The sequence below is a fragment of the Cucurbita pepo genome, chromosome 19 (assembly GCF_057944985.1).
Source record: "Cucurbita pepo subsp. pepo isolate OVF chromosome 19, ASM5794498v1, whole genome shotgun sequence".
Lineage (NCBI taxonomy): Eukaryota > Viridiplantae > Streptophyta > Magnoliopsida > Cucurbitales > Cucurbitaceae > Cucurbita > Cucurbita pepo.
Genome location: NC_141816.1, coordinates 1,065,320 through 1,091,187, shown reverse-complemented (window position 1 = coordinate 1,091,187; position 25,868 = coordinate 1,065,320). Strand labels below are relative to the sequence as shown.

The following is a 25,868-nucleotide window of genomic DNA, read 5'->3' as shown; positions in this document are numbered from 1 at the left end:
AATAAAAAAATGGATAAAAATAAATTACTTTTACAAAATTCAATAGATTAATAAATTAATTTCTCTTCATCTGCCAGACGCTACGTGGAATTAGAACAGCCACTTTCCGACCTTCTCTTCTCTTCTACAAAGTACTTGGCTCGCATGACAACTCCCCATTTCTTCTACTGAAAACTCTGTAATTGTTGCACTCATCCATGGCGCCGACCGCATTATCTCTATCTGTCGCTCTTGGAACCGTCAATTGTAAGCTTTCTTTCTTTCTACCTCACAAAAAATTGGGTTTCGAAGGGTTCTATTTGTTGTGAACAGAATTTTATTGCTTCCTCTTGGAAGATTTCAGTTATGGTTTCTGGAAATTGCGGGTGCTTATGGTCCTTTGGATTCATTCGTTTTAGTTAGCTTCCTTTAAACGTTAGCCATTGGTTTTATTTGGATTTCTTCGGGAGCTTGATGTAATGGCAAGCTAGGAAGGTCGGTACTGGCATGCATGTCTTGCAAATGTTTGGACTAGTTAGCTGCCTGTTGAGATCTGTCGATTCGAACTGTTCGTTGAAATATGGCTGCCAATGAACTATCAGCGTTTTTTTGCATTTTTATCCATGGGTAACTTAGTGATCAATGGAACCAAGGAAAAAATACAAAGTGTTGGAATGGATTTCAAACTATGGTGCTTAGCTACCTAGGATTTAATATCTTACAGGTTTCTTTAGCAACTTAGATGTAGTAGTTTCAAGTGGTTGTTCCATGAGATTAGTTTAGGCCAACATAAGTGGGCAAGGTCACTGAAAGTAATCAAATAGTAACAATAATTGTAATAATTTACAAAATCTGCATTACCTAGAAATTTACTCCATAAAAAGTGAGAGGAAATCTGTGGTTTAAAATCATGGTGATTTTTCAACGCTGATGCTTATCTTTTGGATGGCTATAGTTTCAGGTGTGGCAAGGCGATCTGGAAATTTTTTTCCATGTTCTTCGAGAAAAATTCGAACCAATTTATGTCAATTCTCAAGCTCTCGAGGGAAGGGGATAAGATGTGCTATTTCAAGTTCATCAAAAAACAATGGAGGTGTTGCAGAGATATCTGAAAGTGAATCGGCTAAGCGTTTCTATGCCTGGCCAGATTACAAGGTCAGTGTTCTAGATGGTTCGAAGAAAGCAATTTTGCACATTTATTCTGAAAACATTGAACTTGAATTGGTGCATATTTATGTAAGATACAAGCCTACTGAATAATATGCATTCCTGTAACTGAGCTACTCAGGAATTTTGTTCTTTCGGCCATTTGGCTATCTCAGAATTGAAGCAGATATGAGGCTGGCCAAGTGTTTATGACGTCATACTAGTTCATTCATGTAGACGATTAAAGAATTATTTATTCAGAAGAGTTGCATAAATTAGATTTGTTTTTTTTCAGTGTAATTTGGCCTGGATTAATTATTTGTTCTTGATTACTCCTTATTTGAAGTATATCTGGCAGTCACTTAAAAGCTTAGCTACTGATGTCTGGATATTTCTGTACTTCAGTAATTTAGCTTTGTTGACTTGTGCAGCCGTGGGGATGTGAAAGTTGGTATGTTTAACCAAGCTGGTCCAGGTCTTAAAGATTTAGCCGTTGTAGTTAGGTGGTTAGTTTGGCTTGTTAGCTGCTTTAGTATAAATATTCGTTGTATAGGTTGTATGCATTCATTCCTGATTAAATAAAACTTATTTCCCTTCCACTACACCAGCTACAACTGTTAATTTTATGTACAGTACGATCCATATGATTTATGCATCTACTTATTACTTCTTTATTAAGTAGGATTTCACTTACATTGTAAGTGATTGGGGGACTTGTCTAGTGCTAGGGGTCACAACCATACTATGAAGAGAGAAGGTTGTGACCCTGCCATGATGCATCTGAGGAGGACGGTGCATTACTGAACACACCAAAGTTATGTGCATTGAAGCCAAGCTGAGGCACAAGTGAGACAGAGGCACGATGTCAACATGAGGGGCAATGATAAGCTTGATGAAGGGCCGGGTAGGGCACCGGGCCTTAACTTCAAAAGTTGGGGTTCCAAAAGGAGTTTAGGCATGCGGTTCTAGAGTTATGTATGAAAGATGGAAGCTCGCCAAATTTGGTGTCAATCGGACACCGGATGGATGCTCCACGACACCATATGACCGTTTGCTAAAATCATGTCTACACATGCCAAAGTGGAAATGCCTCAAAATGTACCTTAGGAGAGGTATGGTGTCGACTCTCCACCACCCCTGGGCCCTGTGTCCTAAGAGAGCTACCTTGTGGCACATGCGTGTGTCACAATGAGGGCGAGCGTTCTGAGACAAGTGTCTCAGACAACTTCCTTTAAAATGGGACTTTCAAGGACAATGTCGGATGGCACGATTGTGTGGACATTGCGCCTCCGCCCATGTATCGGAGGTTGGATTATGCACCGCTATTTGGAACGAATTCTGTGAATGTACTAGCATGGACACGATAGGGGTCCAATGCCTCGATATAATCCAGATGGATGGATGGATGGATGTTCGGGATGACCCGATGATATGAACAACACATAGGTCCTTTCTTGTTGACCATGCAGAGCGAGCTATGACGACCAATGACATCTTGGGACTTAGGATGGCATCAAGGCATGTAGCTCATGTTGATTGGAAACTGAGATGGACATGATGAGATGCGATGTTGTATTGAGAGACATTGGCCCTGAGTAGAGGCAAGGTCAAGCCGGATGACTTGGCCTAGTGTAGAGGCAAGTCAGTTGGGTCACAGAAGATTAAACATGCATGCACAGGCGGCGTGTGTGGCCAAAGAAGCTTAGATTCCGCAAGAGTTGTGTTCGGTTGGGCGAAGACAAACCTCGCCTAAGGTCTGATGAAGCCACAAGGACGGGCGAAAAATATATATGGGACTTGGGTTCCCCTCAAGGCTTGTCATGAGTGTGTCAAAATCAGACGTTGCATGGTTGGAAATGTACGACCGTGACACTAGGCACAGGAAAAATGAATTAGGTTAGTTCTTTGTCATTGCGAGCTAACTCAACCTTGGTTTCCTTCTTCAACACACTCATGAAACATCTGTTAGTACATTCATTTCCCATAAATTGCACTCATGAAATATCTGTTATTTCATTCATTTCCCATAAATTGGCTGCCAAGAGTTCAAACTGTGGTTAATAGTCATGCACAATTCGTAGATGTTGGTGCAAAGTCATAACTTTCTTGCTTATGGTAGATTTATGTTATCACTTGAGCATTCAGAGAATTAGTTATCGGAGTTCATACTGGGACCAAATAGCCTTTATTATGCCATGTGAACTATGCCAGAGCTTCTATTTCAAGGCCGACCATTGTCATGTGACTCATGACTAGTTGGTCTGCCACCAGAATCTAACTCATCAATAAGTTACACTTTGACCACTATCCATGAAGGGGGTTGATTTTTTGATTCTGTTCACTAAAGTAAATTTATTAGGACATGGTGAAGTCCATCTTTGAATGTCTAAACCATTTCCAGCAATCACATTCTGGAGCAGGTGCTTCCATTGCATCATGCTCTCCAAATCCTACATCAAGAGGTTGAGATCAAGAAGAGAAGAATGGAGTAGGTTTACATTTTGTGTTATCAAAGAAACAAGAATTTAGTAGATTGGGGAGGTTAGCAGTTCGGTGGCAGGTCAAGAAGAACCTGTTCTAGCTTTATGATTGTTGACAGATTCTCAAATAACAAATTAAGATTTAAGTACAAAGGAAGAGATGGGAGATGTGAACGGGTTATAGCCACAAGTGAATGAAGTAGTTTATAGTCTTGTTATTGTAAACTAAAGTCTTTATATATGTACACATAAAAAACCAAAGACTAATGGTATACACTTGGAACATAATCACTGGAACAAATGACAGAATAGTCATTCATTATGTCCAACGTTATTGCATCTGAAATGTGCATTTATGGTATTGTTTCCTTTAGGTTTATTTTTAAAAGTTAATGTGTATTATTTCCTTTAGGTTTATTTGCAAAAGATAATGTGTACTATCTTTTTCTGCTATATGGAAATTCTTTAAATTGAATGTCAAAGTGGATTGAGCGAAGGTGCTCCATTGTAATATAATTTTTCATTCACAGAAGCCAAGGGTGTGTATCTTAGGTGGAGGATTTGGAGGGTTGTATACTGCTCTGAGACTTGAATCTCTCTTCTGGCCAGATAACAAAAAACCTCAGGTAATATCCCCTTTGATTGTTTTTCTTTCCAAAAGTTATTTTTTATGGCCCATGTCATGGTGCATACAGGTCATATTAGATTCTATAATGTCGTGTCTCTCATACATTTTCCCTTTCCAACTCATCAAACTGGTTGTGAATTAGGCATAGGTGCAATATTTATAGAAAATTCTTTCCTTTTTCTGGCTACTTTGATATACTGTTTTTGTTCTTGAAACATCTGCGAGTTAGAAAGCAAATCTTTGCAGTTTCTAGGTTGGTGAGCCTTGTTACTTGCAATGATAAGATTTCTGAGCAGCTAAGGTGAAATTAGCCCATATAACCTTTACGTTCTCTTGAACGAAGTGTTGATTTCCAATAATTTTAGCTGCATATATATTTTTTTAAGGTAGTATGAACCACGGTTCATGTAGAGAAGATCTTGGAAATCGTCGAGCATTATCCCTCTTTCCTTGCAGTGTGGAGCTATGATATCTCGTAAACATTTTCTTAGCATTGGTCTCAATTGTCAATAGCTCAGCTTGTGCGTCTTTCTCTTCCCTTGACTTCCTGTTTGTATAGTTCATGTTTTCTACATCGTCGAAGCTCACTGTTTCCGACAATCATTTTCTCATTCACTTTTGAACCTGGTGAAGAATATAAATTTTCTGTGCAGCATCTGGAAAGTGATTTCATGTTACTAGAGTACTCTTCACTTTTGAGATTGTCTTTAATCTTATTGAAACAAAACCAGGTGCTTCTTGTTGACCAGTCTGAACGTTTTGTTTTCAAGCCAATGTTGTATGAACTTCTTTCTGGAGGTTTGTCTTTTTGTGTTGTTATAGAATTTACTGCATTTTAGGATAATGTACCTTACATCAATTTAAAATATACTGTTCCATTGCTTGCAGAAGTGGATGCATGGGAAATTGCGCCTCGTTTTTCTGATCTGCTGGCAAATACGAGTGTCCAGTTTGTTCAAGACAAAGTGAAACTTTTGGACCCCTGTGATCATATTGATGTGAAAAATCCTAAAAGTGCTAGTTGTGGTGGAACCGTATATCTTGAAAGTGGACTCCAAATTGAATATGATTGGTATTCCTTTAGCGTTCAAGATTTAGATAATTTAGGCCTCGTTTGATAACCATTTGGTTTTAGTTTCTCTAAAAAAGAGAACTTGTTTTCCCACCATTTCTTTCTATTTTCATCTTTCCTAAAAATACATTTGAATTCTTTGTCAAATTCCAACCACAAAAACAAGTTTTTAAAAAGTACTTTTTTTTTTAGCTTGGCTTGATTTTTTAAAACATTTGTAAAAATTTAATAACAAAAAATAAGAAACCCATAGATAGATGTAGTGTCTATAAGCCTAATTTTCAAAAATAAAAACTGAAAACCTAATGGTTATGTAATGGAGCCTTAGATCTCCTTTGGCTGTTGAAAAAGCTAGTCTCAACTTTTTCTCTTATGAACCTTGGACAGTCAGGCTGGTTCTTGCCTTGGGTGCTGAAACTAAGCTTGATCTTGTACCTGGGGCTACCGAGTATGCTTTACCTTTCTCTACCCTTGGGGATGCACAAGTGAGCTAACTGAGAATATCTCAGCTAAGATGCAATTACTTGTACTGAAGTGAGTTGTTAAATTTTATGTTTCGATATTCCTTGTTTTGCAGAGGGTCGACAGCCAGTTAAAAACCCTGGAGAGGACTAACTTTAGTAAGAAATCGTTGATTCGTGTGGCTGTTGTTGGTTGTGGTTACTCTGGCGTCGAGTTAGCTGCCACAATATCTGAGAGACTGCAAGACAGAGGTTTGGTGCAAGCAATTAATCTGGAGAACACGATCTGCCCTACTGCTCCACCAGGGAATAGAGAGGCTGCACTTAAAGTATGTTATCGAACTTGAGACACAACACAACATGAATTAATTAGTTCGACGATTCCTAGAATATGAGATTTGTGGTAATCTTTATACAAGCTAAATCTTGCTATACATGTTAGGTTCTATCATCTCGCAATGTCGAACTTCTCCTAGGTTACATCGTCCGCAGTATTCAGAGAGTGGATGATGCAGAAACCTCAGAAAAGCCAAACGGCAGACCAAGCCAAGGCGCTCAATCAGATCTTGCTTCGAGTAGGTATAGGTTGGAGCTTCAACCTACTGAAAGAGGATCACAAGGTCGTACCCTGGAAGCTGATTTAGTATTATGGACCGTTGGATCAAAATCTTTGCTTTCGACTTTGGAATCTTCCAAAACTTACCGTGAGCAGCTTCCTCTGAATTCTCGGGGGCAAGCTGAAACCGATGAAACCCTTCGTGTTAAGGGTCATCCACGGATATTTGCACTCGGCGACTCGTCTTCCTTGAGAGATTCAAATGGACGGCTTCTTCCTGCCACAGCACAGGTATGCAATGCAAATTTGAGCTGATGCATTAAACTTGGATGCTGATTTTTCCATCTGTTCAGTCTCTATGTTCTTGAGGATGTACATGCAGGCATACTATTGTTTGATAAACGAGTGAGAACCTCACTGAATTTCCCTGTAACATCCAATATGTCAAATATCTAGATAAAGTCTCCTTTGTATTTTCTTCAATTTTCCCTACTCGTCCGCTTATTTTATTTGATTTTATTTCTGAATATATCTTCGAAGTCGTCGATTTGAAGATATGCTCCTGTTGTCTGTGCAGGTTGCTTTCCAGCAAGCAGACTTCGCTGGTTGGAACCTCTGGGCTGCCATCAACAACCGTCCTCTTTTGCCCTTTAGGTTCGAAATTTGATCGTCTCGATATAAAACTAACCTGTTCTCAGCTTTTATTGATCTATTTCCTTTCCCGTGTATTTGGCTTGCTTCTTAAAGTATTCAGGGAGGACTCAAATTGTTTTTTTTCTTCAAAATTATCTGTATTTGGTTAGAACTCTAAAGAGTGGTTAGAATAAAACTACGCCTTCGAGAAAAAGTGGTTAAGATCAAGCAAGAAAAGTGTCTTGGTCAAAACATAGATATTTATATTTTTCGAGAAGTCGTTCCAAACTCGCTGGTCAATATAATGAACTCTGTGATTTCTCTATTTGACTTGCAGATTTCAGAATTTAGGAGAGATGATGACTTTGGGTAGAAATGACGCTTCAGTTACTCCAAGTTTCATTGAAGGTTTAACCTTGGAAGGTCCAGCTGGTCATGCAGGTATGTTCTAATCTCGCGAGTTTGATACGACCTGTTATGTCACGATGTTATAGCAACAAGTGCTTTTGAACAATAAAATTTTCCTGATATACGTTCATCGTATCGTTAGACGAACACGACTCTCCACAATGGTATGATATTGTCCACTTTGAGCATAAGCTCTCATGACTTTGCTTTGGGCTTCCCAAAAGGCCTCATCCCAATGGAGAGAGTATTCTTTGGTTATAAACGCATGAGCATTCCCTAAATTAGTCGATGTGGGACTTTCATCATCCAACACTTCCCCTCGAACAAAGCACGTCTTCCCTTAATCGAGGCTCAACTCCTTTGGAGTCTTCTTCGTCATTTTTTACTGCCTTCGTGCCTTCGAGGAGGCTTGACTCCTTTTTCTTTTGGAGTTCTTTGTTCGACATTTGAGGATTTACCAATCTATTGGCACGACTGGCACGACTAAGTTTAGGGCATGGTATGTCAAATATGCATTTAGAAAAATTCTAAATACGCTTGGGAATGAGTTCGACATGGCTCATTCTTGAGCAGTCTTGAGTTAATTAAAAGAAAATTTAGAAGTTTTTATGATACTTTTGTTATACAATGCTATTAGAATACTGAAAGAAAATATTTACTTTTGAAGTGTCCCTTGGAGTAAGTGCTTAGTATTTCCTCAAAAATAGGTTTAAAAGTTGCCGAATTTTATAGAGCTGTGGTTCGGAATCCTTAAATAAATAGTTTTTGAAGTGTTTTCGAGACAAGTATTTGAGCCGAAACACTTTCAATTCGAGAGGGACGAAGCATTCCTTATAAGGGTATGGAAACTTCTCCCTATTAGATGCGTATTAAAACCGTGAGGCTGACGGTAATATGTAACTGGCCAAAGCAGACAATATCTGTTAGCGGTGGACTTGAGCTGTAACAAATGGTATTAGAGCTAGACACCAGGCGGTGTGCCAGCGAGGACACTGGCCTCCCAAGGGGGTGGATTGCGAGATCTCACATCGGTTGGAGAGGGAACGAAGTCATTCCTTATAAGAGTGTGGAAATTTCTCCCTAGTAGATGCATTTTAAAATCGTGAGGTTGATAGAGACACGTAACGGGCCAAAGTGGACAATATGTGCTAGCGGTGGACTTGGGCTGTTACAAATGGTATCAGAGCCAGACGCTAAGCAGTGTACCAGCGAGGACATTGGCCACTCAAGGGGTGGATTGTGAGATCCCACATCGGAGAGGAGAACGAAGCATCCCTTAGAAGGGTGTGGAAACCTCTCCCTAGTAGACGTGTTTTAAAACCGTGAGGCTGACGACTATACGTAACGGGCCAAAGCGGACAATATTTGCTAGCGGTGGACTTAAGTTGTCATACTTAAAAGTGTTTTTATGTCGTTCTTAAACGGATGAATTTGAGTGCTTTTGATCCTACAAAGTCATTCTAGAATGAACTAGCATAGGTGGTTTTGGCATGTTCTAGTTCTTTCTGTTTATTATATCATTGTATTTTGGCAGCAAGAAAAATAGCATACTTGATAAGGCTGCCAACGGATGAGCATAGGCTAAAAGTGGGTATCAGTTGGCTCACTAAGTCTGCTGTTGATTCCATTGCATCAATTCAGACCACCTTAACTGGTGTCTTCACAGGTCAATGAAGTATTGTAAGCTCGTTTAATAACTATTTTGTTTTTGGTTTGTGAATATTTGACCTATAAACACTACTTTTACTCGTGAATTCCTTTATTTTGTTATCTGTTTTTTACGTTTGTTTATCGAGCCAAGTTTTGAAAACCAAAACCAATGGTTTTCAAAATTTTGTTTTTGTTTTTTCAATATATAGGTTTCGATTACAGATGTGGAAATTGTACGTCCTGCTTGATAACTATTTGATTTTTTATTTTAGAATATTTGGCCTATGTATGTTGTGGAATTTCTTTATTTTGTTATCTGTTCTTTACGTCTATTTACCAGTCAAGTTTTGAAAATAAAAAAATAGGGGTTTTCAAAATTTTGTTTTTGTTTTTCGATATATAGATTTCGATTATAGATGTAGAAATTGTAGGGTATAATTTTTTGTTTTTGAATATTTGACCTATAAACACTACTGCTCGTAAATTCTTTTGTTTTGTTATCTGTTTTTTACATCTATTTATCGTAAATTCTTTTGTTTTGTTATCTGTTTTTTACATCTATTTATCGAGTCAAGTTTTGAAAACTAAAAACATTGATTTTCACACCTTTGATTTTGATTTTGTTGTAGCTAAAGATGAAACCGACATTTTTTTTTATATATCAATATTCATTATAAGCACAAAGAATTTGATCAATTCTAATATGTACTACCGACAAATACTATCATTTGAAACATCAATTCGGCATTTATTAGAATAGAAAGTGACAAAAATGTTCTTGTCAACTATTGGAGCCTTAAAATTATACTCAATCGTCGAGACTGTATTGTACTCAACCGTCGAGACTGTATTGTACTCAACAGTGACAAAAATGTTCTTGTCAACTATTCGAGCCTTAAAATTATACTCAATCGTCGAGACTGTATTGTACTCAACCGTCGAGACTGTATTGTACTCAACGGTCGAGATTGTATTATATTCAACCGTCAAATCAGCATGAAATCTATAATGGAAAGAAAGAAAAAATAAGAGGGGAATCTTTTGTCCTTTGTTTCCTTTTCTTCTACAACTTTTCTCTCTCAACTTTCCATTGCCTTGTATTGATTGCAATTGTTTCTTTTAGCTTCTTTTGTGAATGATTGTACGATCCGAATGCATTTACACACGAACAAACTCTTTAAAGTTGAAATTTATAAACATTAACTCGATTTTCTTTTTTCTTTTTGTTATGGGTGTTGTCAAAATTTGAACTGGGAATGCACATTTGACCTTCACGGGATAGCAATTGTAAATTTGTTCAGGGGGAAAGAACGTGACGTATAAAAGGAAAAGAAACTACACACCAGTGAGCCTTACCACACTAGCTCCGATGCTTGAGTTAGCACAAAAAATTACGAAAACGAGAAAGTACTTACGTTTTTATACGAGAACCATTAGGGTTTCTTACGTTTCCTCGAGAGGTCAGCTCCATCTTATACCGAGGCTGAGGTGTTGAATTTGGGCTTCAACCCTAATTCTTCCCTACTCCTTTGCCTCACTAGTTTGAATTTTGTACTGCTTTGAATTATTTGCCGTTAGTTTTGCTAATTTCCTTTGTAATATGTATCTGTCCTCTCGATCCAATTTTAGTCCTAACAATAAGATTGTTTGAGATGGTTTACTTGCTTATACTCCTTGATATCTTCGCTCACAAGATTGATGAACCTAAATTCTTAATTCAAAAAGGGTTTAAATTGATGAACTCAAATGTCTGACTCGCAAACTTACGGTCTAAAAATGTGGATTTTTCACTGTTACATACTTATCTGTAATATTATACTATTATATATAATTTTTTAGTACAAAAAATTTGAAAAAAAAGTATCAATCAGCAACAATTACGTTCACTTTAGTCTATCGTTCTATATAATTAATATGATAAAACGACATATAATCGAGACGTTCTCATAAATTCCAACTCCATTTATTCTCTGGTACCAAAAAAATGATTTTAATTTTTTAATCCCTTAAAATTTCGAGTTTGTAGGTTGGATCATAAGTAATTATAATAGAAATGGATTATGATTTATAAATCTCCCACTCACTGAAACAAGGTCAGTAATTAGTGCAATTTTGAGTTCCATAATTGAAGATTTGTAGTTTGAGCCACAAAGTAACCAAAAGGGAAAACGAAGCTTCTGGTTCAGTCTTTTGGAGAATGGAAGAAAAGAAACAATTTGTCGGATTGAGAAACTACGAGCAGAGAAATGAAGGCGAAAGAAACCACAGTCGGACCCCACCGCATTGAATGCCACTTTCATCATGGGTGTGCCCAATGCCCATATGCTCTTGTCCAGTCCCCTTCCTTATTTTCTCTAATTCCCACTTGAATTCTCAATCTCAGCCACTGCGAATGTGAGGTACAGTTTAAATGTTGGTCAGTCGGCAGTGGGTGGTGGTTGGTTTGCTGCAGCTTTCCTCTTCAAATAATGATATCCATGTCTCTATCATTATAAATACTTTTTTCCCCTTCTTTTAACTCTCTCAATTTTGGTTTTATTTGGCTTTTTTCTGTCCAATTTCTTGTTTTGAGGCACAAATTCCATATGGGTTTCTCACTGTTTATCCATTACTGATTTTCCCTTTCCCTAACTCCCATTTTTTTCCATCTCTTTAAGCTTTTTTTGTCCTTGTTCCGTACTGTTTTTGAAGGCATCACTCAAGCAAACGAAATTGAGATTTGGATTCTCGGAACGGAGCGAAAATGACTGAGGTGGTGATGGAAGCGACTTCTCCTGTTCGTCGTGTTCTTTTCATCTCTGCCGGTGCTAGCCACTCGGTTGCTCTTCTTTGTAAGCTACTTTGCTTTTTCTCTTCAATTTCCTTGCTATTGTTCTGGTAGATCAATGTGCGGTGCTGACAAAGAAGATTTTGATCTGTTTATTTCTAAGTTAATGATGAAAATGGGTTAGGTGAGGCACCGTCGTTCTATGATGATGTGTGAGTTTGTTCATCGGGCGTTGGTTGACTTCGAATAGCTATTGTTGTTCTTGATAGGGTTAGATCTTTTTGGAATACTGATTCTTCTTGGGTTTGTGGGTCTCTGTTGTTTAGGTTCAATGCCTCATTTTGGGCGTTGATATCAAATGGTTTTTGTAAATTTTTATGAGGACAAGTGTTTTAGATTGAATCCCTTTTTGTAATGATCGTTTGTACTTTGTTTTGGCACTTTTGATTCGTTTTTTAATGCATTTTTTGTGTTATTTTGTTTCTTCCCATGAAAGCTTCATTTTCTATATGATTTTCTATGAAACTTATGCTATGTGTTACAATGTCTTGAATATCAAAAGTGACAGAATGTATCTTCATTTTTGGATAAGAAATGGAGCTTTTATGTTCAGAGGCATACAAAAACAAGCCCATAAAAGAATCCCAAAACTAAATATAAGAACGGACTCCGATCCGGTTAAATTACTAATTTGGTCTCTGTGGTTTCGAAAAAGTTAGGAATTTAGTTCCTATGGTTTTAAATGTTAGAATTAGTCCGTATAGTTTGATAAAATCCTCACATAGACTAAACGTTTATTCTCCATGTCACACATGACTTTCCATTCACAATGTTGTTTTAGTTCGGAGCTAATTTACAACGACGGTATCTCCTTTTCGTAGTTTCATATCAGCTAGGCAATGTTTTTGTTTGCTGTAACAAGAAAGGATTGCAGTCACATTTAACCATTCGTCATGGATATTAATCGTTCTTTGGATGGTGTGCAGCTGGAAATGTTGTTTGTTCTTGGGGTCGTGGAGAAGATGGCCAATTAGGTCATGGAGATGCTGAAGATCGACTTTCACCGACCCAATTGAGTGCATTGGACGGCCATGAAATAATATCTGTTACTTGTGGAGCTGATCATACAATAGCTTATTCTGAAGCATGTACAGAAGTTTATAGTTGGGGATGGTAAGTGACTACACTTTGGCACTCACTTTTATAGTGTCCTATTTACTTACTAGAATATTTACGATAGACAATCTCTGCATAAAGTCAATAGTTTATGGGGAAAGAATAACCTTAATTTAAGGAATATTGGTGTAATTCCATTAAATAAGGAAATTAGATAGTCAACTTCCATATTTTTCACGATTTCGTTAGTTTGTTTTATAAAAGGCCATCTAGGAAATCGTACATCTCGATTGACGTGATATTTACCAAGCATAAACCTTTCTTCTCCGAAGCCTCTATTCAGGGGGAGAAAGTTGTAGTTGAAGAGAGTCCTTAGGAAATAGTGGATCCCTTGGACACTCTAAATCCAACCATTGAGTCCACTCCTACTACAGATTCTAGCCAAAATTCAGTCACAATAGAGTCACATACTGAACCATCCAATCCACCTTCACTTAAGTTCTCTAACCTGCATTCACTCAAGTTCCCATGTAGGTATGGCTGATGAATGAAACACTGGCTTAACATACTTCTTTTATGGAGAGAAAAATAAATATAGTGAAGAAGAGATCTGAACAAAACACACCAGACTTTATATCCAAGGATTTGATTTAACCTTATTGCCAAGACCAATTTTACTCATTGAAGAAAAAATCAGTGGCTTTTGGAGACATATATCATTGTAATAATTGAAATAGTTTGAAACCTGTAAAGAATCACTCTGACTGGGTCTTCATAAACATTTTAAGTACACTAAATCAATACTTTTAAACTTTTCCTGACCTCCTTTGGATTTAGTTTTGTGGGGGGTACTTCGAATTTGGGTCCTTCTTTAAGTTGGTGAAGTCGCTATGTTTTAATACTATTGCTGAGATGTATCTTATTGACTATTTTCTTTAACTTGATTTCCAGGGGTGACTTTGGGAGGTTAGGTCATGGTAATTCTAGTGACCTGTTCACACCAAAGCCAATTAAAGCACTGCATGGTCTTAGGATAAGGCAAATTGCTTGTGGAGATAGCCACTGCTTGGCGGTTACTATGGAAGGCGAGGTGCAGAGGTTGGTAGTATTTTCCCAATTCTTATAGACTTTATTTTATCAATTATCTCAAGGTAATCATTTTTGTGTAACTCAACCTTTTTTACGGTTTCGGGGTGTATTATGATGATTATTATTTTCCTTTTTGTGATAGTTAATTATGGTCTAGTTTGACAAATTAAAAAAATGTAATTTTGTGCAGTGACATTATGATAAACGCTAACTTCAACATTCTTGACCCCCTCATTTTTGGACTGGTTTTTCGGATGCCATTGTGTTCTTTCATTTACCAATGAGAGCTTGATGTTGAATCGTAATAGTTTATGCCATTTGATCATGAAGGTATTTTGAGATAAGGGAGAGACCGTTCCATTCTGTGTAATATTTGGCTCGAGAGGTATAGGGGAATGTTTAGAGGTTTCGAGAGTTCTTAGAGGAGGAAGTACGGGATTTGGGTAGGTTTAATGTCTCATTTTCGGTGTATAGCGTAAGGAATTTTAGAATCGTCTATCATCTCTTATTATTTACAAAATTGAGCCTTTTTTTGTAATATTCAATTTTGTCCCCTTATATTGGTTTATTTTAGTAGTGGATTTTTTTTTTTGTCCTCGCTTTTGTGTTCTTTTATTTGTATAGACCAACTTTTTATTTCATCACGAAAAGGGGGCGAAAAAAAATTTGTCCGTGCACATTCTGGAGCTTTGTTTAAGGTCAAGTTACACCGTGATCGCAATTGGATTTATTTAGTCTTTATATGACTTACTTATCTGTTTTCTTAATTTATTTCTGCATATTTATATCTTATTTTAATACTTTATAGTATATGGTTTACTCTGTATTTGGTTGTATATGGATGAAGTTGGGGAAGGAATCAAAATGGTCAACTTGGTCTTGGTACCACTGAAGATGCTCTTGTGCCGCAGAAAATCCAAGCATTTCAGGTAGTATCGTTTCTATTGCTATTTCAAATGGATATTCTCGTGATGCTTCTTGTGCTTACAAATTTTACACTTTATCCTCGAATGCTTCTCGTGATCTACCGTTGTCGTTTTTATATCTAGATCAAGATATGTAAGCGCGAAATATGTCATTGGATAATGAGATATGAAAAACGGTATTTGGACTAAATTTTTAATGTGAAATCCTTCATTGGATATAACTCATTGACCTCGACCTCGACCTTGATTGTATATTTTTATTTCTTGAAGGATTAAGTTCTTGCAAATTCTATGGAGTTACAAATTGATGGATCTTTATGTATTATTATTACTCTCACGTTAATAGCTTTTTTTATTATCAGCCTTTTGGTTAGGACTCCATGGGATTTTGGTGTTGTAAGGACCTCTTGTCCTCTCTTTTGTATCCTTTCTCTTTATTAATGAAAGAGGAATCCTCCCACAAAAAGTACAAACCATGGAGAAGATTATCGAGCTCCCGTGCTTTCCCCGGGAACACTTTGGGGTGAACACCCATCCGAACAAGTAGGGTCAATAGTTTAGCATTTAGGCCGTAACATTTAGCAACAAAAAAATCTTTAACCCAACAAGTGCTCTCCGAACCAAGCTAGATAGTTTCTTATCACTAGTCTCACCAACCAACCTGGACTTTGATTTTTCTTATTCCTACCGGATATCAAAACCACAAGGATTGTTTCCAGCCATGAGTTCCCATATGACATACAAGCTCTTGGGGCCGTTCCTCTATCTCACTACCAATTAAGGCATACAAGCTCCCTTAGACCCCCTCACATCTACTGATATTCCCTACTCCATGAACTCCCGTTGTTGAGTTACAAGTGGGCCTTCAACTAACTGACTCACATATAGACATATACCTTAACTATTTCTCCCTTCTCTCTCTGATAAACAGCTAACTGGTGGCCTATCACCATCTGATCTCAGCATCTAAAATGATTTTAACATTTAAGCTTCTGATATTTAACAACTCGAGGATCGGTTTCTTTTAAGGGAGATAGAACTGATGTCAGCTTGTTATTGGGTGCAATACGGAATTATAATATTTATTTTGTTTTAGACTTTTGGCTGTCTAGGATTAGTTTGCAGGTTCATTAGGTTTTATTGTAAGCGGAAGGTTAATTAGCTATTATAACTTAATCCCATTATCTCATAATTTAGTCCGTAAAGATAAAGACCGATTTTCTCGAAACATACACTTCCATTTCTTAAAATATTCAACATTTTCTAATGATTAGAGAAATGTTAATTAGAAGATTACTGTGACCTTAGGAACAAAATATGCTTTGATGTTAAAATGAACATTTTTCTAACTATAGTTTTGATTTTTTTAAGAACTATAATAGGGAAACATATACCAAATTTGACTTACTTGCCACTGCCATGATTATATTCATAGGCGCAACATTACAACCTCATGCATTCAAGCATCACATTCTGCATGCATTTTATGATCATCTGCAGCAGTTCATGTTCTCGCTGTATTGTTATATGAGTGGGAATTTGATTGTTATTTTTATTTATTTAGTGTATTCAAACTGTGATCTAATCCAATGTCTTTGTGATGCGAATTTGTTTATGAAATATTAAATATAATTTGAAGAACTCTTTCATTTTGTAATTTTTTTTTTCTTTCTAAAATTGTCATTGTAACTAAACTTCTGTTGTAGGGAATATCCATAAAAATGGTAGCTGCAGGTGCTGAACATACTGCTGCTGTGACAGAAGATGGAGAGCTTTTTGGATGGGGCTGGGGTCGGTATGGAAACTTGGGATTAGGTGACCGAAATGATCGATTGGTGCCCCAGAAAGTTTCTTCTGTTGATGTATGTTGACAATTTTGCATTCTTTATCCTTTTTATCCCAATAAATAATGATTTAAGGTTCCAGTTAAGTGAATGATTAATAATATTTATCTGGTGGCTATGGTCATTTTTTATTAATGCTTTGGGATTAACACTTAATCCATGAAACATAGAATAGGGAGTCTTGCTAAGATCGAGTTATCTGTCATAACGATGCAAATATTGTCATATTTGTGGTACGAATATTCATTTAAGAACATACAATGAATCCTTTGCTGTCTTTAAACTGGAAAATGGAAAATGTATTTTCTTCTGGCATGACGTTTGGTGTGTTGATGGTTTTTTAAAGATCCGTTGTCATCAGCTCTTTATGATTTCTTCATATCCTAATGTCTCGATTTCGGATTTTTGGGATTTTTAATTTGTCTTGGAATATTTTGTACAGAAGACTTTTAAAAGATGAGTAAATCCTAGATTTTCAATCTTTGTTGGGTTTATTGGATCCTTTGGTAGATGGCTCAACGCTAGTTACTTGTTTTTCGGGCAGATTTTCTATTAGTTCCGTGTCTCACCACGTAGCCTCGGGCTCTCCTATTAATTATGAATTGTTTTAGGCCTTTTGGGAATCAAGGAGTCCTAAAGGAATTAATATTCTGATTTGGATTATTTTGAATGGAACTTTGAATGGAAAAGGAAGAGTGCCTTTAGGCATGATCCTAAGTGTTAACCTTTCAAAGTAAAACTTGCCATGCAAAAAGCTTCAAAGCTTCACTTCTTCAAAAGAGATCCAAAAATATAAGCCTTAGGAGTAGCTAACGAGGAAGGAGCGACATCGAAAAAGAAAGTAGGAACGACAAGAGAAACCTCTAGAAGGATGGGGTCTAGACTGCAACTCTCCATGCCCAAGTTTCAAACTAGGATTTGGAATTCGATTCTACATGATAGCTCTTATATTTTCCTTGCATCCCACGGCATGACCATGTTGCTTACTTGTCGTGAATTGCTTCTAAGAGTGAAGATTATCCTACAAACCAACATATGTTACTTTAGCATGCTTTGTCTTCACTCACATGCTTTCTAGGAATATTCCTAGGAGGTCACCCAATATAAGATTGCTCCAAGCTAAGCACGCTTCAATATGAAACTCTTATGATTGAGTCAAAAAAAAAAAAAAAAAAAACTGCACCTTTTTGGTATAAGGATTAACTCTCAATTCTTTTAAGCTTTTCTTAATCATTATGTTCTTAGGATTGCTCTTGTTCGAATGTGATCTCTGTTCATTCATGTACCTCTCCTTTACTTGGGCATCACATGCCCACCAACTTTTGTCTTGGTTCATCCCAACCTACATCCTACTAGGAGAGGTTTCACTCTGATACAATTTGTAATGCCTCATGCCCAAGATTCGAACTAGGATTTGGAATCTTGATTCCACACTTGATGGCCCCAACATTCTCATGCGACATGACTACGTTACCTACTTTTCTTCAATTGCTTCCAAGAGCGAAGACTATTCCCACAAACCAACTCATGTCCTTTTAACATGCTTTGTCTTCACTCACATGTTTCGTAGGAAAATTCTTAAGACGTCATCCAACATAGGACTGCTCCTAGCTAAACACGCTTCACTATAAAGTTAGAAAGGTCCAAGTTGTTGGTATAAGTTGTAACTTTTAATTTTTTAGTTCTTTGTTGGCTGAAGATGAATTAAAATTTTGTTTAGAAGATCTTGTGAAGATTGATAATGGCTAAAGTGGTATAGAATGCTCTGTTTGACTACATTTAATATTGTATTTTTTTAGATAACATCACTCCATGCTTTCAGAATTTTAATTATTGAATTGAAAATGAAGGATAATAGTCATGGAAGGTTTTAGTTAATGAATTTTCTGTCTTCTGAGATATAATGTAATCATAGAACCCCATAACTTAGAAGCATAAAAATGAAGGCGGATCAGATGCTGAGAATAGGCCCTAAAATTCATTCCATGGAGAATTTGTAATTCATGATTTTTATTGACTTATTCTTCTGTCTACCTCGTGTACTATCTTGCAAAACTTACGTTGCAGGATGACAAGATGGTGATGGTTGCTTGTGGATGGCGGCACACTATATCAGTTTCCTCTTCGGGCGGATTATACACATATGGATGGAGCAAATATGGACAACTAGGACATGGAGATTATGAGGATCGCCTCGTGCCTCACAGGCTAGAAGCGTTACGTGGGGATTCTATTTCTCAGGTGGCTTTTCTGCAGTTATTATATTAGATCTCGTGTATGCATGTCTAATCGTACTAATCGTACTCTCAGGAGAATAAATTCTTGGGAACTCTACAGCGATTCTTCTCCTCCCTTAAGAAATTGATAGCATTAGTGTTTGAATTCTTTTCTTAATTGTGTAAGTAAAAAATTAGTAGCTTCCTTTGTATGATTATCGAGGGGTCGACAGGAGGTTTTAGAGGTAGATCGAGGAGAGTAATAGTGCATTCGGAACATGTTTTTTTTTTTTTTTTGACTGGAAAGAATGGTGCTGAAATGAAACTGATTTGAGTAAATTTCTTTGAGGATTCTTTTGCTGTGACATCTGATTTCATTACGAATTATCAATTCTCATATTTTATTTTGACGCATTTACCTCTTTTCTTTTAATGTTCTCTTACAAAATTGTAAAAGAAGGCACTGTTGTCTTAAAAATTTCAGATATCAGGTGGTTGGAGGCATACAATGGCTCTTACAACTGATGGGAAACTTTACGGATGGGGCTGGAATAAGGTTCGTCGATTCTCCACTTGTTATCCGTTATAAATTTATAATTATGGTAAGTAGTTCGTTGTTTTGTGACTCCCCAAGCCCACCGCTAACAAATGTTGTCTTCTTTAAGGGGCTTTCCCTTGTGGGCTTCCTCTCAAAGTTGTAAAACGCGTCTGTTAGGAAGAGGTTTGCACACCCTTATATGGAATGCTTCGTTCCCCTTTCAAACCGATGTGGGATCTCACAATCCACCCCCCTTGGGGGTTCAACGTCCTTGTTGGTACACCGCCCGGTGTCTGGCTCTAATACCATTTATAAGAACCTAAGCCCACCGCTATCCTATTTAGGCTTTCCCTTCTAGGCTTCCCCTTAAGGTTTTAAAACGCAGGAAGAGGTTTCCCCACCCTTATAAGGAATGATTCGTTCCCTTCTCCAACCAATGTGGGCTCTCTCATAGAAAGAGACCAATATATGGAAGATTTCCATCTATTCTATATATTAGAGGAGTTGAATATATTTAGGCAAACGTGAAAGCCCTAAACTAAGAATAATAAAATTACAGGAAAGACTAAAGATTAATATGCTCCCTACATTCACACATATACCGTAACACTCCCCTCAAGCTGGAGGATATATATGCTCAATTTATTTCAAAGGTAATCTATTCGAACTCGCCATTTAAAGATTTTTGTAGAAACTTTTCTTGATTTTTCTACAGTTTTCATGTACTTTGTAGATAAAACCTTGATGTAGTTTCTCACTAACAATATGAAAATGAAATTATTGATGTTTGAAATTTACAAAAGAGATGTATTGTAACGACCTGATCTTTGATACCTCGAATAATAGGTCGTTATGTACATTCAAGGGTAAAAAGGGCGGTAAAATTTTCTTTTGTAAAATGGGAGACTCAAGGATTTTAAAATTTAAATATGCATTCAAAACCGACATATAAGTAGTTTAAAGGTAATATCCATGGAGTCAAATCAAAACTGTTTACAAAAATACATGAGCTTCGAGAAGTAGCATTTAAAATAATAGAAAAATGACAAGAAGGAAGAAGACTTGATCTAAAAGGCATCCCTGCAGCTGCACGGCTCCGGCGCCCGCCATCAACAGTGGTCTAACACTCCATCTGAAAAAAATAGAATAACATAGAATGAGTATATACTCAGTAAGCAACTAACTTGTAGGCTCTTGTCGAACATAATCCTATACAGGGAAGCTTAGACTATGTGCTCATAACTGTCCCTAGCAAACCAAACTGTGGCTTAACGTCTATACCAAACTTTGTAGGTTACTGTGTAACTACAATTCATATTAGCCTTGCTAACAAGGCTTAACTGAAAAGTAATTAACTAAAATTCATATTAGATTTCCTCTCCCTTGGAAAATAACTCAACCTCGAGTTAGGGGGACTAGCTGAAAAGCATCGGGCACGTGATATTCAAATCAATTAGCGATTCTGAAGATGGGATTGATTTTTATAACTCATCACATAGGTCTACTCGATAAGCATCATCTACGTATATTCTTTGTACATTTCATATATTCATTAGATTTTTTTCTTGTTAAAAGAATTAATGGATAGTCTGATGTGTCATGAAGAATTTGCATAATAAATTAAGGAAAACTAAGTTTGATACTTCTAAATAAATCCATGTTTAGACATAAATTTAATCGTTCTCGTGTCTTTCTCTCTTCGTGTACAGTTCGGGCAGGTTGGAGTTGGTGATAATGTTGATCATTGCTCTCCCAAGCAAATAAATTTCCCATCGGATCAGGTATATACTTGTTTCTGAGCTTCTAGTAACTTTTTCAGCCTGTCAGATATTTTTGTTATGTGAATATTTTCACCTTTATAGGTTAGGAGACATGATAGCTCTTTGTTTGATATTTGATCTTCCTTGCTCTTTTAACAGAAAGTAATTCAGATCTCGTGTGGATGGAGGCATACACTGGCTGTTACTGATAAGCAAAATGTGTTTTCTTGGGGTAGAGGTACAAATGGGCAGCTTGGACATGGAGAATCAGTGGACAGGTGATATATATGGCTGTTTGGACTGATATACATGTTCTGCAAAATGCTTATATTATTTCTTTTGCAGTATTCTTTTTAAGAACTTTGGTATTGCTTTTGTATGGATATCTTGCTTCAATCTTGTGACATCCCATGTCGGTTGGGGAAGAGAACGAAACATTTTTGTGTGTGGAAACCTCTCCCTAGCAGACGCGTTTTAAAAACCTTGAGGGGAAGCTTGAAAGGGAAAGCTCAAAAAGGAGGTTGAGCTCCGAAGGGGGTGGACATGAGGCGGTGTGCCAGCAAGGACGCTGGGCCCGAAGAGGGGTTGATTGGAAGGTCCCACATCGATTGGAGAAAGGAACGAGTGCCAACGAGGATGCTGGGCCCTAAAGGGGGGTGGATTGTGAGATCCCACGTTGGTTGGGGAGAAGGAAATATTCTTTATAAGGGTGTGGAAACCTCTCCCTAGCAGACACGTTTTAAAAACCTTGAGGGGAAGCCCAAAAGGGAAAGCCCAAGGAGGACAATATCTGCTACCGGTGGGCCGTTACAAATTTTATCTTCCATTGTGATGTCCCACATTAGTTGGGGAGGAGAACAAACCACCATTTATAAGGGTGTGGAAACCTTCCCCTAGCAGACGTGTTTTAAAGCCTTGAGGGGAAGCCCGAAAGGGAAAGCCCAAAGAAGACAATATTTGCTAGCGGTGGGCCTGGGTTGTTACAAATGGTATCATAGCCAGACACCGAACGATGTGTCAGCCTTCTCGCTCTTCCCCAAAGGGGTAGACACGTGGCGGTGTGTCAGTAAGGACGCTGGGCCCCATAGGAGGTGGATTTGGGGGCGGTCCCACATCGATTGGAGGAAGGAAAGAGTGCCAGTGAGGGTGCTGGGCCCCGAAGGGGGGGTGGATTGTGATGCCCACATTAGTTGGGGAGGAGAACAAACCACCATTTATAAGGGTGTGGAAACCTTCCCCTAGTAGACGAGTTTTAAAGCCTTGAGGGAAAGCCCGAAAGGGAAAGCCCAAAGAGGACAATATCTGCTAGCGGTGGATTTGGGTCGTTACATCCATTCCACTGATTTCATATAGCTTCTTTAAATGTTAGCTCAACTTTTGTTCGTGTTGTGCGTTTCTTTTTCCTGTATCTTATTTTCGTCTTGATGCAACCAAACATTAAGGGAGAATCTCCAACAATCTTTATAATTGAAAAAGTAAGCTAATTACAAGAGATTAACCCTCCATTTCTTGGCTTTCATATAAAATCTCAGCTCTTATAAAACAAAAGTTTCATTTTTGGCTTTGTAAGATACTGCAAGTTTCATGATATGGCGGCTTAACTCTTAGTCTACTCAAAGTTGTCCATTAGAACTGATGATATCTGTTCTTTAATCGAAGGAACGCACCGTTGATCCTCGAAGCTTTAAGCGTTGATGGTCGTAGGGGACAACATATTGAATCCTCAAACTTAGATTCATCTTCAGGTACTGCTTTATTCAACACCTGCTAATGTGTTTGATGTAAAAAAATTTAATTTGTTGCTTCCTTATGCTGTTTCTTGTGCAGGAAAAACTTGGGTATCTCCAATAGAAAGATATGCGATTGTTCCTGATGAACCTGTAAGCTTAGTTTTAATTGGTATTTTCATTTTTTTCACATAATATTGCTTGGTTTGTAAAATATTCCGTGGGTATAATTGATAAGCCAATCCTAATTCTAAGCCCAACGATCTAAGCTTTTGTTGACGCAAGAACACTTGAATCAAAAAAATTAACACCTCCTTATATAAAATTCGGATTAACCCAGAGATCTAGAATTGGAACCTTGTTCTAAATTGAATCACTCCACAATCGAATTTGTTCAAGGCTTGATTAAATGGCTCGGATGCAACCTACTACGAGAATTGCTTGTACTTATTTTATTACTTTTAAGTAGAAATTCATTTCAATTTTGGTGGGATCAGTCAATGTTGTAGGGTGCTCTCTTATGCTGAAGTCTGGGTATCATCAAATTGTGATGATATGATTAAGCTTTTCATATTTTATCCATATATATACACATTTATGTATTTAATAACTTGATTGTTGGAGAGGCAAACTCTGACGTATTCGAGCTTTGGAGAGTTAGAAATCTAAAGTTCGTCCTTTCTTGAGTTTGTCTCAGCGTTTGGACCAAAGTTCGTCCTTCTCAGAGTTCATCTTGAAATTCGTGTGTCCAAAATGGATTTGTTGGAGCTTTGGTAGGCTAAAGATCCGAAGATCGTTACCTTCAGAGTTCACCCAAACCCAGGCTTAACAAGCCTTCGTAGAGTTAGAAACCCAAAGTTCGTCTTGACGTTTGTGTCAAAGTTTGTCGAAACTTGGACTTGTTAAAGCTCCATCGTGCTAGGAGCCGAAAGTCCCATTCCCTAGAAAGCCTCTGCTCTCTCCGAGACCAACTCCGAGAGAGTTTTTAAGTTCCGAGGTTCAAATAGGGAACTTGGACGTAGGACCTCGAAGGGTATCATCAAACATCTCAAGTTCTTACCACAGAAGTAGAGTAGGGTTAATGTTACTGGCTCGTAAGGACAGAGTTGTACAACCTATAGAACAGGTCATGTTGAAGTAAGGTTATTAAATAATACTATTATCGTGACTTTATCGAATGATACTCCTGATAAACGTAGCTTACGAGTAAGATATGAATGAAGTATACGATGAGAAACACAGGTTTTAATGCTATATACGATATTGTTTGTTCAGGTGCAGGGGCCATCAATAGGATCCGTGAGGGGTAACGGGAGCGATGCCAACGTCCCCGAAACTGATGTAAAAAGGTTACGTGTCTGATTTCCCGAAACTTAAAACGTCTTGAAAAGATGTTCCACGCTTTGATTATTGTAAATTCCGTCCATTTCTTAGAAATCTAGTCTCGAATTTGTAGACCTAAGAGAGCTATGACACCATATAACAGCTTAATTTAGCTTGGCTTTAGCTAGCCTCAGTACTACATGTTCTTTGCTTCTGTTGATACTATGGCATCAAATTTAACCTTGCTACACAATCACATGCCTTTTTTCCTCCCCTTCTTTGTAGCATTGTCTGTAAATTGCAGTTTCTGAGCTAATCCAGAATGAACTTTGAGAACCGTTTGCAGTTTTTGGTATTTCGACAAAGTTTTGATTGGCTTTCTCGATAACCGGTTGATAATTGAAATCTCTCGATGGTTATCGAGTTGAGTTAGTGATCTTATGGTTGAGAATATAAATTATGTTTGTTTTAATCGATTGAACTATGCGTAAGTTGATATTATCTGTTTACAAAAGTTCTACAGGTATTTGGACATGGTTATCGAGTGGAACAGTTAGTGATCTTATGGTTAAGAATATAAATTATGTATGTTTTAATCGATTGAATTATGCGTAAGTTGATATTATCTGTTTACAAAAGTTCTACAGGTATTTGGACATGGTTATCGAGAGGAACTGTCGGTGATCTTATAGTTGAGAATATAAATTATGTATGTTTTAATCGAGTGGAACAGTTAGTTATCTGTTTAAAAAATGTTTAGCTAAAAATCATTATGAACGTAAAATTGTTACCATTGCAAGCTTTATTATGTTCGGGTTTAGTGTGTATATTTTTGTTTCGTTATTATGTTTTATTAATGTTAGAATTAATTGTGAATACTATTGAATTATAATGATTCGCCCAATTTCTTCCGTAAATTACTATTTACGTTTCGGAATTTTAAAAAAATTAAGCATATAAATGTTATTTTATTTTTTTGTGGTAGATTTCTTTGTTTTGTTAATATATATATATATATATATATATATATATATATATTTTTTTTTTTTTTTACCGAGTCAAGTTTTGAAAACTTCAAAAAAAAAAATAATTTGGTTAAAAATTCTAATCGTTTCTCTGAAAATATGAAACTCGTGGTAGGAAAAGGATGAGTTAAGAAAATTCAAATTCGGTGAACAAGTTAGCATACGAAAATTGGACTTTGCTGACAACCTTGATGTATGATCGAGGCTTAAGTTACGTTTGGAAGAATGTTTTAAGAAAACATGAGCGAGGAAATGCACTGAAAACAATTTGAAAAAAATCGATGTTATAAGCTAAAAGTAAATAAACAACAACAATAACAGTTTTGACTACGGTGTAGATAGCGATTTTGGTGACTGATTATACACTCTTATATTGACACAACAAGAATACTGATTATACACTCTTATATTGACACAACAAGAATAGTAAAGACCTATTTAACATGAAAACATGTTAAGGGTTTAGAACGAGCATGCAGTTATGGACAATATGTCCTAGATAAACATGATTTGGACATCCAACA

At 37.1% G+C, this 25,868-nt stretch overlaps 2 protein-coding genes across 3 annotated transcripts; both read left to right on the top strand.

The window, feature by feature from the left end:
- The first annotated feature begins 64 nt into the window (after positions 1-64).
- Positions 65-9,211, top strand: NDC1 (NAD(P)H dehydrogenase C1). 2 transcript variants are annotated; one of them, XM_023663092.2, is made up of 11 exons: positions 65-246; positions 935-1,134; positions 4,139-4,231; positions 4,965-5,031; positions 5,122-5,305; positions 5,697-5,790; positions 5,883-6,095; positions 6,209-6,613; positions 6,900-6,976; positions 7,293-7,396; positions 8,898-9,211. In XM_023663092.2, the coding sequence occupies exons 1-11, from the start codon at positions 198-200 to the stop codon at positions 9,035-9,037; spliced, it is 1,626 nt and encodes a 541-aa protein (XP_023518860.2). In that variant the 5' UTR covers positions 65-197; the 3' UTR covers positions 9,038-9,211. The 2 variants fall into 2 exon arrangements, with proteins under 2 accessions (XP_023518860.2, XP_023518859.2); XM_023663091.2 differs by having other exon boundaries at positions 66-246; positions 4,136-4,231.
- A 2,043-nt stretch (positions 9,212-11,254) lies between these two features.
- On the top strand, positions 11,255-24,656 carry UVR8 (Regulator of chromosome condensation (RCC1) family protein). Its single transcript, XM_023662089.2, has 13 exons — positions 11,255-11,412; positions 11,705-11,844; positions 12,767-12,953; positions 13,848-13,994; positions 14,833-14,914; positions 16,618-16,773; positions 18,823-18,996; positions 19,456-19,527; positions 21,219-21,290; positions 21,429-21,547; positions 22,929-23,014; positions 23,097-23,149; positions 24,272-24,656. Exons 2-13 carry the CDS (start codon positions 11,757-11,759, stop codon positions 24,356-24,358), a joined length of 1,323 nt encoding a protein of 440 aa, XP_023517857.2. The 5' UTR covers positions 11,255-11,412; positions 11,705-11,756; the 3' UTR covers positions 24,359-24,656.
- The last annotated feature ends 1,212 nt before the right edge of the window (positions 24,657-25,868 follow it).